Below are 15,678 nucleotides of genomic sequence, written 5' to 3' on the forward strand. Positions count from 1 at the left end.
CCAAGCTGTATGCATTGTATCTATGTCCCTGCATCAGATGTTCCTGTTGCCCTGGCAGGGGCTGTGCATCCCCCCTTATACACAGGTACCCCCTATACTCTGTAACATACCCTCTTCATGTGGGATGTGTGCAGCCAGAGGTGTCAGTATTATTGCTGTGTGAATCATCTGTGTGCCAGATCCCTACCCCACTCATCCTTAGCCCTCTCGTACAATCACCTAATGTGTCTAATGGCCACATTATCCCTGGTTTATTCTGTATATTTATCTATGCATTGTGTGGAGTGACATTCTCTACGAATATATACATATAAATGCCTGGTTAATTTACTTAGTATAATATCCACACCGATATGTGGCTGAGACAGATTTGTAATTTCTGCCTGATTGCATTTTGTTGCAGTGAGGATCTGTATGTAGCTAGATGGATGTGGGGGAAATGCATTGTAGGATGTCACACAGTGCTACTTGTGCATGGAATAATGCATATACAGTGTATGTATGTGAGCTGTGCCAGCTTCCATCTATTCATCCTGATGGAAAGTCTTTTTCTCTTCTCTGACCCTACAGGGGCCGGGGAATCTGGGAAGAGCACCATTGTGAAGCAGATGAAGTAAGTGGCCTCCCCCTCCTCCTCCTCCCCCCCCCCCCGTTGCTGTGTGTGAGCCGCCATGTTTCTGCCTGGCCCTGTGCACTGATTGTAGGGAGCTGTTCTCAGCCTGTGGTGCTGAATCCAGAAATGTAGATATGTCACCGATACTAACGCATTTGCTCTGCTGCTGAGTATGGTGTGAGAGGGGGGCTGCTGGTGTGGGAGCCTGTTTGTATAATGGGGGTTCTGGGTCTGGCTGTGACACTGGAATGGTGATCAGTGCTCGTAGCCGTTCTGCACAGTGTTTAGTCATAACAGGAATTATTCCATCACTTCACACTGACACAAGGTAGCTGGGATAATAGCATCTCACAGGTAGCAAGTTGGATCAGTCTCCGGCGCCATCACCAGCTCCTTGGGTGCACGAAGTGAACAAGGGTGGGAGACCGTGGAGGGTGGGTGGAAGCTGTAATAGGGTGCAATGCAAAGGCTGTCCAACATGATAGCATAGCAGTGCTGTGTGCTTAGTACACTCTGCAATTCCTGATGCACATATACATGTTGTAAATATTGATTGCACACTGCTACAGGAATATAGATGATGCACACTATAGAAATATACTTATGTACAGTGCTACAGAAATATACATGAAGCATATGTCCATTGCACAGGGCTGTGAGTGTGCATTGTCCATACAGTGCAGTTCGTGGTATTAAATGAAACAACGACTTGCTGATGATAATTCACACAGTAGGGTTGTATAATGCAATATATTTGTCTGTTTTGGTTATCTGGACAGTGCTGGTTGTCTGACAGCAGAGATGGGCAGTGTGTAGGGAGCAGAGAGCTGCATACATAAGTTAATTTAAATCTAGGACCGTGCATGCTTTGTATTTGCATCAACATACTTTTATATAAAACATTTCACCTTTTATATAGGTTGACTTTAGTAAATTGCAATATGTGTAATGCATACAGTGTGGTGGGTAATCCAGAGCTTGTTCTGGACTAATCTGACACCTGAACCGCTGTAGCTCAGTGATTTGATGGCCTTATTAAAGATGGCCGTCCATATGAATGTCGATTCCTTCTTTTATGTCTATCCAGCAACCATGTGGGTAATGCAGTGATTGCTCTCTGATCCACGTATGCATGATATGTAACAGATTTGTGCACGCATAAAATGCTGGGTGCATAGCATTAGATGTTAATGATGTGTAGGTCTTTATTCTGTGTGGCGGTTCTAGGTGTGCAGGAGGATTTACTCAGAACATTGATATATTAATTGTAGTAAGAAGTCTTAATATTGTATGGTAGCATATATTATCTTACTACTCGACCCTCTTGGCGTTACCCCGTCCCCACGCTGCCGGCAGAGCTGTATTCGGGCATTTCAGGAGGTGGACAGCGCCCAGCCGGGATTCGGAAGTGTTCTGGGCGGAGCTAACGGGATCGGCTCTGTTCGGCTGCACTCGTGTATTTCCGTACAGCTTACGGGAACTGCCGATTTATTTCGGTTCACTCCGGATAAAATCGGAAAACTTCGGAAGTGTGATGGATCTAATTTTTCCTTGTGTACATAGTAAAAAAAAAAAAAAAAAAAAACCATAATCGTAGATGATTGTCACATCCATGAAGTGATTGGTTTATACAAATGCTGTTGATTAATTGACAGTTCTTGTAGAGTTTGCTTGGTATTTCATCCGGCTTTCCCATATATATATATATATATATATATATATATATATATATATATATATAATTTTTTGTTACCAAGGTTCTAATATAAGCTTTTCATGTTTTTTTCAGTGGAAAAAATATATCTGTAGGTTCATTAACAAATGATGATGATAATTAAATGTAGTGGGACTGATGAGGTGATGGGTACAATCATTAGTCTTGTAAGTGGATCTTGAGCGTATGAAGTTCTTCTTGCAGCTGTAGGGCCATTCGCACATATGCTAAGCTTACTGAAGACATGCTGATGTATTTGCAGGCTATGCAGAGTTGTGTGTGTGTATAGGACAATGCATCTGTTTTTACCATGTACCAGGGATAGGGTTTGCGCAATTGCGTGCTGATCACGACAACTGCTGTGAAACCAGGGGGCATATTTATAAAGTGGCAGTTTTGGAAGCCACCTCTTCTCTGTGGATTTGATCTCCAAAATGAAAGCTGCACCAATACGTTGTGCAAAGCCCAGCATGTTTTGCACTTAATATTAGTGCTGCCTTAAATTTTGAGATCAAACTGCCGCTTCCTAAATATGCCCTGAGTGTATGGATATGGGAGTGCGGTCACATAGATGCATGCAAGTTAATATATGGGCTAATATACACATTTTTCTCTGTGCCTACAATGTGAATGTAATTAAGGCCAGCTTGCATTGATTTCGACACCAGCCCCAGTGTATGCAGGTCCTTGCGATACATAACTTAAGCTGGGTACACATTAGACGATATTTCGGCCTATCCGACGGATCGGTCCGATATATTGTCAATATCGTGTAATGTGTACCCGTCAGCTGCATCGTCAGGTTGTCCCTACATGCAGCTCAATCTGACAATGCGACTGACGACCCCATGCAGCGGGATGTGGCTGGGGCCGACATGTCGAGCACCAGATGGTCTAATGTATACCGGCCGCCCGATATGTCGCCCGTCCAGTTGCTGGTCGGATCGCTAGGTACACATAGTGTTCCTGCTAGGCTGCCAGAATGGCAGGGAGCTGGACGGGGAACCTCTGAGCGCGTCAAAAGCGTGCTCTCGAAAAGGGGGCGTGGCCACTCGGGGAGGGGGGCGTCTATTCCCTTCGGCGTGTGACACTGCGGACCGTGTGGGGGAAGGCTGAGGGCAGGCTCTAAAAGGGCAGGGCACATATTGCCCTTTTAAAATCAGGCAGGGTGCGGCGCTTCGCTAAAACAAGCTAGCGGGACCACTGTACACATATTGCTTAATGTGTACCCAGCTATAGTCTCTAGTGGGTCAGGGATTGATGTGAATGATTAGAGAATGTTTAAAGTACTACATAATATGCAGGCAACATGTAATTTAATGTTGATACTTTGAAACAAATGCCATGAATCCCAGATAGTGTTCATCTCTTACTGCGAATAATACATTGCAGTGGATTATTAGGTTGAATCTGGTACACACAGATTGTTGTATCAGACCATTTATTACACCTGGTTGTTACTTTTTATTCAGATAACTTGTTGAAATTCATGAAATGTATTCTAGCTAGTTCCCTCCCTCCGTGCAGGGTGTGTGAGCCGCAGTAGGCCAAGATCATTTAGGAGGTGCTGTTCCTCCATGGTATCTCATTACTGCCTTGCCTTTCACTCTACTCCCACAGGAAGGGTTTGCATGCATTATTTATATATTTTTGTTTTAAAGTAGACACGAAAAGCATTTTTTTTTTTTTTCTTCTCTGTGCATTTGACTTCCAGGTGCTGTGTAATGTGCTGGTGTTTCTCTTTTTAATTCTGCTCTTCAAATACTAATCAAGGCACTCATTTAAAATGTAGTCTGTTAGTAGCTTTCACTGTAACTGGTATCTAACTGGATCATTACCTTCTTTGTATATTTAGGGAAACCTCGCTCACAAATAGCTGTTGGACTCTCACTGGCTGATAGAGCATCCTGGTTGTCATATTGCTATGACTGCAGAGCCACAAACCTATGACTGGAGAATAAGGCCATTAAAATAAAACAGAACATGGTTAAAAAAACACTGCTCTCATCTTCTCGCTGGCAATAGTCCCTCTTGTATCATAAAAGGTTTTTCTTCCTGTGCCATTTCCTTCCTATGTTTATTCACGACTGGCATAAATGAACAATTCCTATTCTTGTATATTGGCGTACGTGTCTTCCCTCTCTCATTATTCTGTGTTGAAGGTTTTCTAGGGCTATAATATAATGGTGCATATTAACAGGAAGATCCTTTTAGTGTCTTTGTAACAATGGTACAATTACTGGAAAATCTTTTTTTTTTTGTCTGGAAAGGCGCATTTCATCCTAATATCTTGGTGTATTTTGCTCTCAGTGACCATTATACAGTCCATTATGGACCAGTATAAAGTGAATAATAGCACACGAAGACAGGCCTGGTTCTGAGGTTTATATAAATAGCAGATCTATCTGTAGAAAGCAATAGGTGTTTTTCTGTAGATGTAAAACCACACCTAAAAATATTTCTAATTTAAAGCAGATGTTTAGCCTAAATAAAATTGAGGCAGCCGCAAGATCACCTGTCATCTAAATACATGAGACATCTGATACCATATACATGTATTATGTGAGTTGGTGATTATTAGTAAATTGCACCATGAATATTGGTTAAGATGACAGACATACTGTGTCGGAGAAGTGTGATAGTGGATGTGTCACCTCCCCTTATTTGCAGAAGAAAATTGTCATTTGAGAGAGTAGTATGGGCTCAGTAATTAGAGAATCCCAATTTCCTCTTCTGGGGTGTTAGAATGTGCAATATTAGGAAAAATATTGAACCAAGTCATGTTTGGCCCTCAGTACAGAATGACACTACTTGTATATTAGTTCATAGGCGTACACACCCATACTTCGGCATGATGGACTCCTTATGAAGAAACTGAAGTAATGGAAGATGTCTAGTAACGCAAGATGTGTAATAAATATTTCCTGTGCCTTTGGTATTTACAGCTATTGTGGTTAATTCTAGTGTAAATGCTGAGGATGGTAAAGGGCGCCTGTTGCCTAGATGCAGTGTAGGCATTTTGTGGGCTGAAGCAATATTCATACAGTGCCCCAGTGATGCTGCTGATTATTAGTTATACCCCTTTCCCGTCGCAGTGTCAGGTCACACCCGAGATTTTGTTCATGTGTCCATCCCGGGTGCGACCTGGCTGAGACCCCTTTCAGACTGGCAGCAGTAAGCCAGGTCGATGATGTCACCGCCATCACGTGCTGAGCAGACGCTCGGAGATGATATCGTCTCCAATTGCTGGCTCTTCCAATGCTGTGAACTCGACCCGGGTTACCTGTTCACACTGCATCGCGAACCGGGAATAAACCTGTGTTCAACCCTGCTCGTTAGGGTTGAAAAGCCAGGCCGTTTGACCCGGCTTATTTCAACTTGGCCCTTTCACACTGCACAGTAACCTGGGTTTCTGAGCGTTCCCCCTTCTACAATCTTTGTTATTGCTGGCAGTGTGAAAGGGGTATAATTGGATAGACTGCATTGCCATGTCGCTGCAGTCAACGAAAGAGCGGTCTCCTCTACGTGTAAGGTACAGGTACACATTAACAGTCCCCGAGGCATTTTGTATCAATATAATATTGTGTTTGTAGGGCCTGTAACAGCACAGCGACTTAACAAATTCCTGTAATAGGTAGTCTGATATTTCCTATAACACATAAGAGTTCTTAACGGACATGGAAAGGTATTACCACTGCTTACGTTGCACTGATTTTATTTTTACACCTCCTTCTGTGTCCATTGTGCAGAATGATTTATTTCCTGTGTATATTGGATTCATTACCTGTTTAAGAAAGCGCCAAACTAGCAAATAGTTATTACTAGCAAAGTATTAATGATTCTTTATTGGAGATATCGATCATTGGCCCTGATTCAGAGCCGGACGCTCTGACCAGAGCGCTTGCTCTGAATCAGAGCCCACCTCCATTAATATGGAGCGTCCTCCTGGACGCTCGTATAGCTGTGGGTCACCACCCACAGCATATACGAGCGTGCAGGATGATGGTCGCGATGGTCTTGACCATCGAAACTGCGAGCAGAAGCCTGCGGTTGAGTTTTTCAACCGCAAGGCCAGGAGTGATTTTGGCTCTATCAGAGCCAAAATCACTCCCACTGACATCACTAGTGATGTCAGTGGGGCCGGCTTCAGACGGTAGGCGTTCCCTTGGGAACGCCTCCGTCTGGCAGGCACGCCCCCGGCACGCCCACCAAAGGGGGCGTGCTGTCAGTCAACATCGACAGCACGCCCCCTTTGATGAGACACTCCGAGCGAAGGAAAGTCCTTCGCTCGTAGGGTCTCGCGCATGCACACGACGGAGCTCCCTCCGTCGTGCGCATGCGAGGTGCGGACCATCGACCCACTTGCGAGCGGACAGCCGCTCGCGAGTGGGTCTGAATGAGGGCCATAGGTCGTACACTAGGTTCTGATCACATGTAGAAAGTGGAAAAAAAGATACTTGCAGAGAAGAGACAAGTCTACGTCATTTTTTCACTGAGTTCTTGGTATCATGCAGAAGCCCATGATGTGGGTTAACAGTAAAGGGCCCAATACATCTGCGGCTATTCTCCGTTCTGCTGATGTCAGGGAATCGGATACATTCAACATATTGAACAATCTCTACTTCTCTTTCTCGCCCCATAAATGGTCGGAATCAGCAAGTCAGCGATTATTTACATGTTAAATTTCCCCTGTCTGCCGATAAATCTCCGATGACTGATGGCCGCAGATTTGTGTTGGATTGAGAGAACGGGCAATCGGGGCCGTAGATGTATAGCCTGCATAAGCCACCAGTCCTCATATCTGTGCATAATGTGTAGTCTGGAATTATTTTAGCTGGGAATGAAGAGTACTCTAAGGGGTCAATGCTATTAATTGTGGCTATGTTAACGAATTTATGCTACCTCTGGCCCCACATAGGGCTATGCACAGAAATGCGATAGTTCAAGTCGGGCTGTGAGGGGGGTGACTTGCAGTGCCGATGCCAGCGTTTTTACGCCATTGCTACAGCAGCTCGCACCTAATAGGATTGACCTTTAATAATGAAATCATTTTTGGCTTTCAACATGGAAGACCCCATATCTATATGAGGTAATAATAACCATTATGTTGTGTATCATATTCTTTTTCTTTGTGTTGGATGAAAAGGGACCAGTAACTTTGAATTTGTGTCTTATAATAATTGTAAAACATGGGGATTTTATACCAGCTTATATTTTGCTTCGCAACTTGAGTTTCTGAATAACAAGAATTCTCAGTTTGTGTGCTGTTAGAAGGGCACCTAGTGACACACAAATTACATTCTCGAACAGTTTTCCAGTCCTTGATAAAATGAGTTACGGCCTGCCAGTGGTATTATCATTATTATTTTCATAGCACCAACATATAAGGCAGTGCAAAGGGGGAGATTTATCAAACCTTCTAAAGAGGACAGCAAGGGGGGGTTCCCTTACCAACCAATCAACTTGTAGCTAACATTTTATAGAATGTACTGCATAAATGAAAGCTAGCATCTGATTAGTTGCTATGGATAACTCCTCCCCTTTTCCTCTTTAGAAAGTTTGATATATCTCACCCTTTGTATGTTAGAGTAGTGATAGTAGGATCCCATTCTAAACATATAATACCCAAGTGATATTAATGTATGTAAACTCCATAAAAAAGGTAATCTAAGCAAATGGCTCTGATGTCAGCATTCAGGGTTCATAAGGAAAATGTGTGTATTGTGAGGAACAGTGCACCTACTATAACTTAGTAGGGATATTATACAACACTTTGGAATTTTGTGACCGGTGTGAAATCACTTGGCTTTATATCATCAATAATCTTACGATTTACGGTTTGTCATTATCCTTTATTGCTTGCTTTATGGGGTCATTGTATATAATTTTGATCCATTTGTTCCTGGGTTGAGTGAATCATTGCAGCCCTAATCCAGTCTGTAGGCAACTTTGTGTTAGGTGAACAGTGACACACTTTCATCAATTCTCTAGTGATCCAGAGTGACAATTAAGGACTGTAAGTGCAATTTGTGCAATTATCTAGTGACAAGTCTAAACAAGAGCACTGAAATCAATGGTAACATAATCAAGCGTTTTGTGGAAAATAATGTGATCATAAAAAGCTTTGAGACCATTTAACTGGCTTCCTGATTTCCAGGAGCATTTACTGGTGGCTGGAGAGGAGCTTCCTGGACTCCAGGCCATGAGTCACTAATGTTATTATTGGCACATAATGCTGAGTGTGCATAGCCTGTGCCTTGAAGATTGTACTGGGAGGTGTAAGGTCCCTGAGCGACAGTGGGCTTTAGAATGTTTTATACAGTTTTGCTGAGCAGTGGCTACAGTAGTCTCTGTTCTTGCCACTCAAGTGTTAATGGCTTCTCTATGTGACAGAAGGAGGTTACATTTATTTGTATTCTATTAGGCTGTAGTACAGTGTGTATGTTCGATGTGAGGAAACTTTTTCGATCACCCCAGCAATAATCTGTCCTGTTACTACAGCATTGATCTATTGCAGGGAATGTCTATAGCAAGGAGTCAGGGGGAGGAGGGCTGAAAACTAGTTTTGCCAAAATATACTGCTGTAGAATGTATATTAAGTGTAATTCAGCTGGCATGATACTACTATAAGTACATCTATTTATTATTTTTTTTAGTTCTCATCACTAAATCTGTAATTTGATCATTATTGATTATATGTTGATTGGAACTGCCTGAAAATTGGTTTAGCCGATGACTGCAATCTTCAAGTGAGTTAGGTCCTTTTGTAATCCGATCCCATGGGCTAAAGCCAAATGTCCACATCACCGGTACAAATGGGACTGTGCCCATTCTGCACTACCAGATCTGCCCATGTATTGAAAATACTTGAGTTTATGTACCCTTGTTAACTACTTTAATTTAATCCTGTGTCCTAGGTAATGAGCCTGTAGAGTTTTATGGTCACCAAACTTACATGCAAAAAAATCGGGTGAGCGATAAAAAATACTGTACCATACAGATAAGTGTCCCCTCTTATCGTCTTTTGTGCCAATGTATTTTAATTTAAGAGATAGTAAATGCTGTAACCTTATGATGTTACTCGGTGTGAATCTATTAGTGTTGCACCATCTCTAGCTGGCTTAAATAGGAGTGTATTAGTGTAACACTCTCTAATTGTAACAATTGTATGCATTTTGGTATAAATACACGCTGGTAGTAATTAGTGAGTTGCACTTATGTGGTATAATACCTGCGGAGAAAGCTTGTGTCACGTCCATACTGCTTTAGCGGTTAGTTTATTTTTGTAACGTACACTCATAGTTAAGAGGATTAATGTAGAAGCCTCTGATGGCTGTCTGTGCATTGCTGTGCCTATGTAATATGTGATGTCTCGTAATATAACACATGATGTTACAATTCTTTTTTTTTTTTTTAACATGGTTCTTATTGTAAGCCAGTCAGCCAAGGCTATTAGTTTGTAATATGTGAATTTATTTAAATTTACATTTTTGTGCTTCCAGAGTTATCAGCCATTCTGTGTGTATTGGCGTTTTATTTGTTTATACTATCAGTTGGTTGTTAATGGTTTACAATGTGTAGGAAAATTGCAAGACTGGCAATAAGAAACTGGTATCTAATCGTGGTTTAATGCGTAGAACAAGGATCAGTTATTTAGTGTTTATTGTAGCACCTGTCGCTCTGGTGCTTCTAGCACACTCTGGTCTGTAGCTCAGCAGTTTGTTGCATCAGCTCAGTGTGCTAAAAGTACCAGAGCAGAGAGTGACACCCCAGGCAGGAGAGAGGAACTGCACGGGTTGTGACAGGTGCAGGGTTCTAGAATGTACACTAGGGGGTATATTTACTAAAGTGCGGTTTTTAGGAGTGGAGTTGTTGCCCAGAGCTCTGGGCAACAACTCCACTTCTAAAAATCCGCACTTTAGCTCTGGGCAACAACTCCACTTCTAAAAATCCGCACTTTAGTAAATATATCCACTAGATATCTGGATGCTGGCAGACCTTACTGTGATTTAAAGTTCCAGCACAGATGGGGCACCAACATCTGACATAGGCCATTTACATTATGTAAATGGTTTCATCCTAATCCACAATGAAAGAACCAATCATTTGACTGCTTGCAATTAATACCTTACTGTTATCCTTCTTGTCACTTCCATAGAAAAAAGTAAATATTTGGATTAGGGAAAATGATCCTGTGAGACATGATTATTTATCCTTACAAATGCAGAAATGTCTTGCTAAAACTGGAGTTGTAAGAAGATTCAATCCAGGATGTTTATTTTCAAAGTCTGAAGCTGCATACACAAACAACGATTTTTTGAACGATTATCGTTAAATGATATTGTTTAACAATAATCGTTTGAAAAAATCGTTCACTTTCTGAGTCAAACGATGAATGATTATCGTTCATGCGCGTTCACGTTTGTAGTTTGTAGTTCAATCAGACTTGTCAACCCAATGATTTTCATTAAGGGAATATGCAAAAATCGTTTGTAGTTCAAAAAAATCGTTCATTACACTTTAAAAATCTGACAGATAATCGTTCATAAAATTGTTGGTAACAAAATCGCTGTGTGTGTATGCATCTTTAATATTATATTAATGTGCTGCAATGGCTTCCTCAACTTTGTATTATGTTCATGGTTTCTGTATTTTCTGCACATCTTGGGATCTGGGGTAAATTTACTAATCCGTACCTTTTCAAAGCTGCCAAGCCTTGTGTGGTTTGGCTGCTGGATTTAAAGGGGCAATAATATTAAGTCGATAACAAGGCATGTTTTGTATTTAATATTATTGCCCCTTTTATTCCAACGGCCAAAACAACCCACGTCGTGGAGGCTTTGGTAAATGCAACTTAGTAAATTTACTCCCTAGAGTCTGGAGGCCATTTGAGTATACTGAACCCGTTGTTATGTTTGTGGAACTAACTTAAGATGATGTGTGAATTGCGACATGGTGCATAATACTGATGCAAGTAGCCATGGAAGAAGGGTAACAAGAATATGTAGTAGGTTGTGGCTTTTAAACCATGCTTAATTGAAATTAAGGGGCCTAATGTATGAAATCCTTCCCACACCTTTACACCAGCCTCAGCCGTTGACACAAGCAGGAAGGATTGGGATTCATGAGACCAGTTCACTTTCCTGCCTAGAGTGTCGCTCTGGTGCTTTTAGCACACTCTGGTCTGTATCTCAGCAGTTTGTTGCATCAGCTCAGTGTGCTAAAAGTACCAGAGCAGAGAGTGACAGCCCAGGCAGGAGAGAGGAACTTCAATCTTTCATTGTGCTGCTTTGGTGAGCCTATGACCACTGTTTCCTGTTCTTAGCAGATAGAAGTGGAATCTTGTGTTGTCTTTTGCTGTAGCCGATCTGCTTCAAGGTTTGACATGTCCTGCGTTCAGAGATGCTATTGTACATAGCACTGTTGTGATGCATGGTTATTTTAGATACTTTTGCTTTCCTGTTAGCTTCAACCCATCTGGCCTTTTCTTCTGACCTCTCTCAATACCCAAGCATTTCCCCCACAGAACTGCCGCTCACTATGTATTTTGCTTTACAATTCATCCTCTGTTAAACCCGAGATAAGTTTGTTTAAAAAAAAATCTTTGAAGATCAGCAGTTGGAGATAATCAAATCATCTGTCTATCACCAACAATCATTCCACCGTCAAAGACCTTTTAGAACACTTCTTGACCATGTCTGCCTACTATCATGCTGCCACATGATTGACTGAAAAGATATTTGCATTAATAAGCAGGTGTACCTAATAAAGTGGCCACTGAGAGTACAGCAAAAACATAAAAGGTGGCAGTTAAACTCCTCTCCTTACCTCTCCTCTCATACAAACAAAATAATATTCTAAATTACACCACCTATTGCAACAACGTATGTTACACACACATGATACACCAGCTATGGTCCTAGTATTCTTATATTAGTTTACAACAACAAACTACTGTAACCCACTCAAATCAGTTTGATTTAAGATTAAAAGCGGAATTCCTTCAATAAATTGTGGGAAATAAAAAATTATTTGAAAATTTAAAATGCAAAATTAAACGATAAACTTTTAATTTGTTGCTAGGCCAAAACACTATCACATCTGTCCTTTTGACTCCAAACCCAATATAATTGAATAGACCGAGAAAGACATAGCTGTTTGCTGTGGAACACATGAAAAACTTTTGGTGGAGGAAAACTGCACTTCCATCTACTGAACATTTACACAATGTGGTCCTTTCCCTAATACAGAACCAGTAATTCTGTGCCGTTTGCCACTTTATAATGGTGGCAGACAGGTGCGGTTGTGAGTGGGAGCACCATCCACAGCATTCACATGCTCCCTGAGGTCAGTAAGAGTTGGTGCAGCTCTAAGAAATTCAAGAAATTATGATTTTATAGAGAATGGGAATTAGTCACTCATGTATCCCATTTTTAATACTTGTACTGTACATGAAAAGTTACATATTAAAAACTAACAAGTAAAACTATTGTACGCACACACACACTAGCAGTTGTGCTCAGTGTTGCCAAGGTGTATAATTATGTATCTCATTACAATTTTATTTGTGTTTGCCCATCCTCACCCCCCGCAAACTCCCTCCTCTGCAGCCACTGATTCCCTGACGGTTCTCATCGCAGAAACTTTACGACTACAGCAGCACACGCCTGCGTACATTCCTTGTAGGATTTCTCTACCCACACCAAGCCTTAATTTCATTCCTCATGTGTGTATGCCCGCTTCTCCACATCTGACGCGTTTCGTCAGCAGATGGTTTCACCCCTTGATCACGTTTTTACTCATTTTGATGCAGTGCTGATTCATGTGAAGAGCTATATAAAATGTTTAGAATTTGTTGTTGTTGCAGATGTTTCCTTACACATCATTGCTGCAGTCAAGCCAAAAAGCCCCTCTCTCCACGCGTCCGGTCCCATGACACTGGCAGCGTCTGGCTTTTAATTTGCCGAAGTTGCATATAAGTTGCAATGCCATGCAACTAGGATGCACCAGCGGACTGTGCTGATTCATTTCATGTGCAACACTTGTATATCTGTGTGAAACTGATCTATGAATCTGCATAGGACATGCTACAATGTAGTGGCCGCAGCTTTTTCATTCCAAGTTCTGTTGTGCTTCATATACAGACTCTGGTGCACACAGATATACAAGTGTCACATATCAAATTAATCCGCACAGTCTGCTGGTGTGTCCTAGTCGCATCACATTGCTTACACTAGCGGTTACGAAACTGGGTGCCGTGGCACCATGGGGTGCCTCAGGGCACTTGCAGGGGTGCCTTGGGTTGGAGGTCCAGTACAAATAAAATTATTTTTAGTCAGTGTGATAGGCAAAACCAGTGCTGGCTGCTGCCAATCAAAAAATATGTGGACAAAAAAAAGTGGAGCCCTGTCACCCACCACGTGACTGAACCGAAGGGTGACTTATAATCACAATTTACTTCATTTCAGTTTCGCTGAATTTCTCAATAAGAAACTTTTGCCCCAGGGGTGCCATGGAAATAATGATGATACTGTAGGGCACTGTGATTCTAAAAAGTTTGGGAACCACTAGCTTACACATTTTCGGTGAAAAAAGATGCCTGACGCTAGTAGAGTTGCACGGGACATGATTGCTCACTCATGCCAGGCAAGTCACGCTGTGTGGTGTATTGAGGCTGGATGTATGAGGACGCATCTGTATATTCCACAGAGAATTGACAGCAAGCCTTATACTAGCCAAACATTTAATATTTTACTTTTTTATTTTAGTGAGCAACATATTTTAAGAATATCTAAGTGTGTAGCATTATTAGGTGCTTTTTAAATTCCATGCTTAGTCTTCACTTATTGGATGATGTCATAAACAGACACACTATGATAAACTATTAAATAAAAGCCCAAAGCATCCAAAGCTAGAATCAATGCCAATCATTAGCAAAATATGCCTATTTGACGCACTAGTGCCAATTACAGGAGATCAATACATTCATTTAGGGACAGTATGGCAAAGATCGATGGACGTTACATTTGCTCACCATTTACAGATTGCATCACTGATGCTGCGCTGTAGGATGAACTCAGTGATAACTATTAGTGTCTGTCTATTTTCTATGCAGTGCTCTGCCTTCAGTGCCTGCAACTGGGATTGTTTGAGAGGGTATGAGCGGCAGTTCTTATCTGACACACGAGCAGAAGATGACATGCACACCCTCCTGTCCCCCTGATTGCTCTACACAAGGTCAGAAGTTAGTATGTTGTTGGGAGTGAAGCATCTGAAGGGGGGCCTGGGATGCCAGGTCACTTCCACAGTCCCTTCAGTTTACATCATATGTACTGTGGAAACCTAGCAGAAAACTAAAATGCCATACACCATGACCGCATAAAGTAGGACAGCCCATTTCATATATGTATACACCATATCATGTGACTTGCACACAAATAATTGTCAGTTATCCCAGTCCACCCGTAATGACCAAAATTCATATTAGGCGAATTGCATCAATGTCTGGTGTGCTCTGGCAATATGTAGCTTTAAGGGTTAGTACCACCAGAAAGCCTTTTTGTTCATGGGGCACAATTTTATTTGCTGCCTGTGAAGTGTAATCAAAATTGGGTACTTGTGTACTTTACGGACTCATTGCAGAGAGAACCCAATGAATGTTTTAAATGGTACTTGTGTACTTTACGAGGGGACAACTTTTGCTACTTGTGTACGTAAAGAAAAAAGTGCTATGCTCGCCACACTTCGGGCTCGGTAACCTCGCCACAAGGTTATATTTCCCCTCTATGCCCACTTGGATGGTAGGAAATTCTGCTGGACTGGGAATGACACTGGCTGATGACGTCAGGGTACTCTCCGGGAAGAGGATTTAGACCTTACCATGATTGATAATAATGAGTGTAGGACACTTGGGTTCTCTCTGCAAGAGTCCGTACAGTACACAAGTACCCAAAATTGTGTTGACTTTTTTTTTGTGTTTCTCCTTTCATGTCATTATATACTGTTGATAATGAACATAGGGGCTAACTCATGCTGAACGCAGATTCCTGAAAATCTGGAATCTACATGTGCGCAGATTAACCCATTCTGCTCTTGGGTGATCGCAAGCAACCCATGCCGTGCCTCTGCCTGATTGACATGAAAACACATGGTAGGGAGAACCCTGCTTATGAGAGACTTTACCATTGACCGGGAAATGGCATTGCTGACACTAGAGGAGCAAGCATTGCTTTTAGTGGTACCAAGCTAGTTGTCAGGATCTACCAGTGGGAGTAGGGTATGCTCTTGTAAAGAATTGGATTTTCAGGGATCATTTAAAAACTTGAAAGTCTGCTAGTGATAGGTGCTATGT

At 41.8% G+C, this 15,678-nt stretch overlaps 1 protein-coding gene across 3 annotated transcripts in view; it reads left to right on the forward strand.

Annotated features, from left to right (window-relative positions):
* GNAO1 (G protein subunit alpha o1) overlaps positions 1-15,678 on the forward strand; it is a 220,759-nt gene that overhangs the window by 637 nt on the left and 204,444 nt on the right. For all 3 annotated transcript variants that reach the window (XM_088471918.1, XM_088471919.1, XM_088471917.1), the window contains exon 2: positions 571-613. In XM_088471918.1, coding sequence (XP_088328044.1) covers positions 571-613 — 43 coding nt within the window. The remainder of the gene's footprint in view (positions 1-570; positions 614-15,678) is intronic.

The sequence above is a fragment of the Taudactylus pleione genome, unplaced genomic scaffold (assembly GCF_031769625.1).
Source record: "Taudactylus pleione unplaced genomic scaffold, aTauple2 ptg000117l, whole genome shotgun sequence".
Taxonomy (NCBI): Eukaryota; Metazoa; Chordata; class Amphibia; order Anura; family Myobatrachidae; genus Taudactylus; species Taudactylus pleione.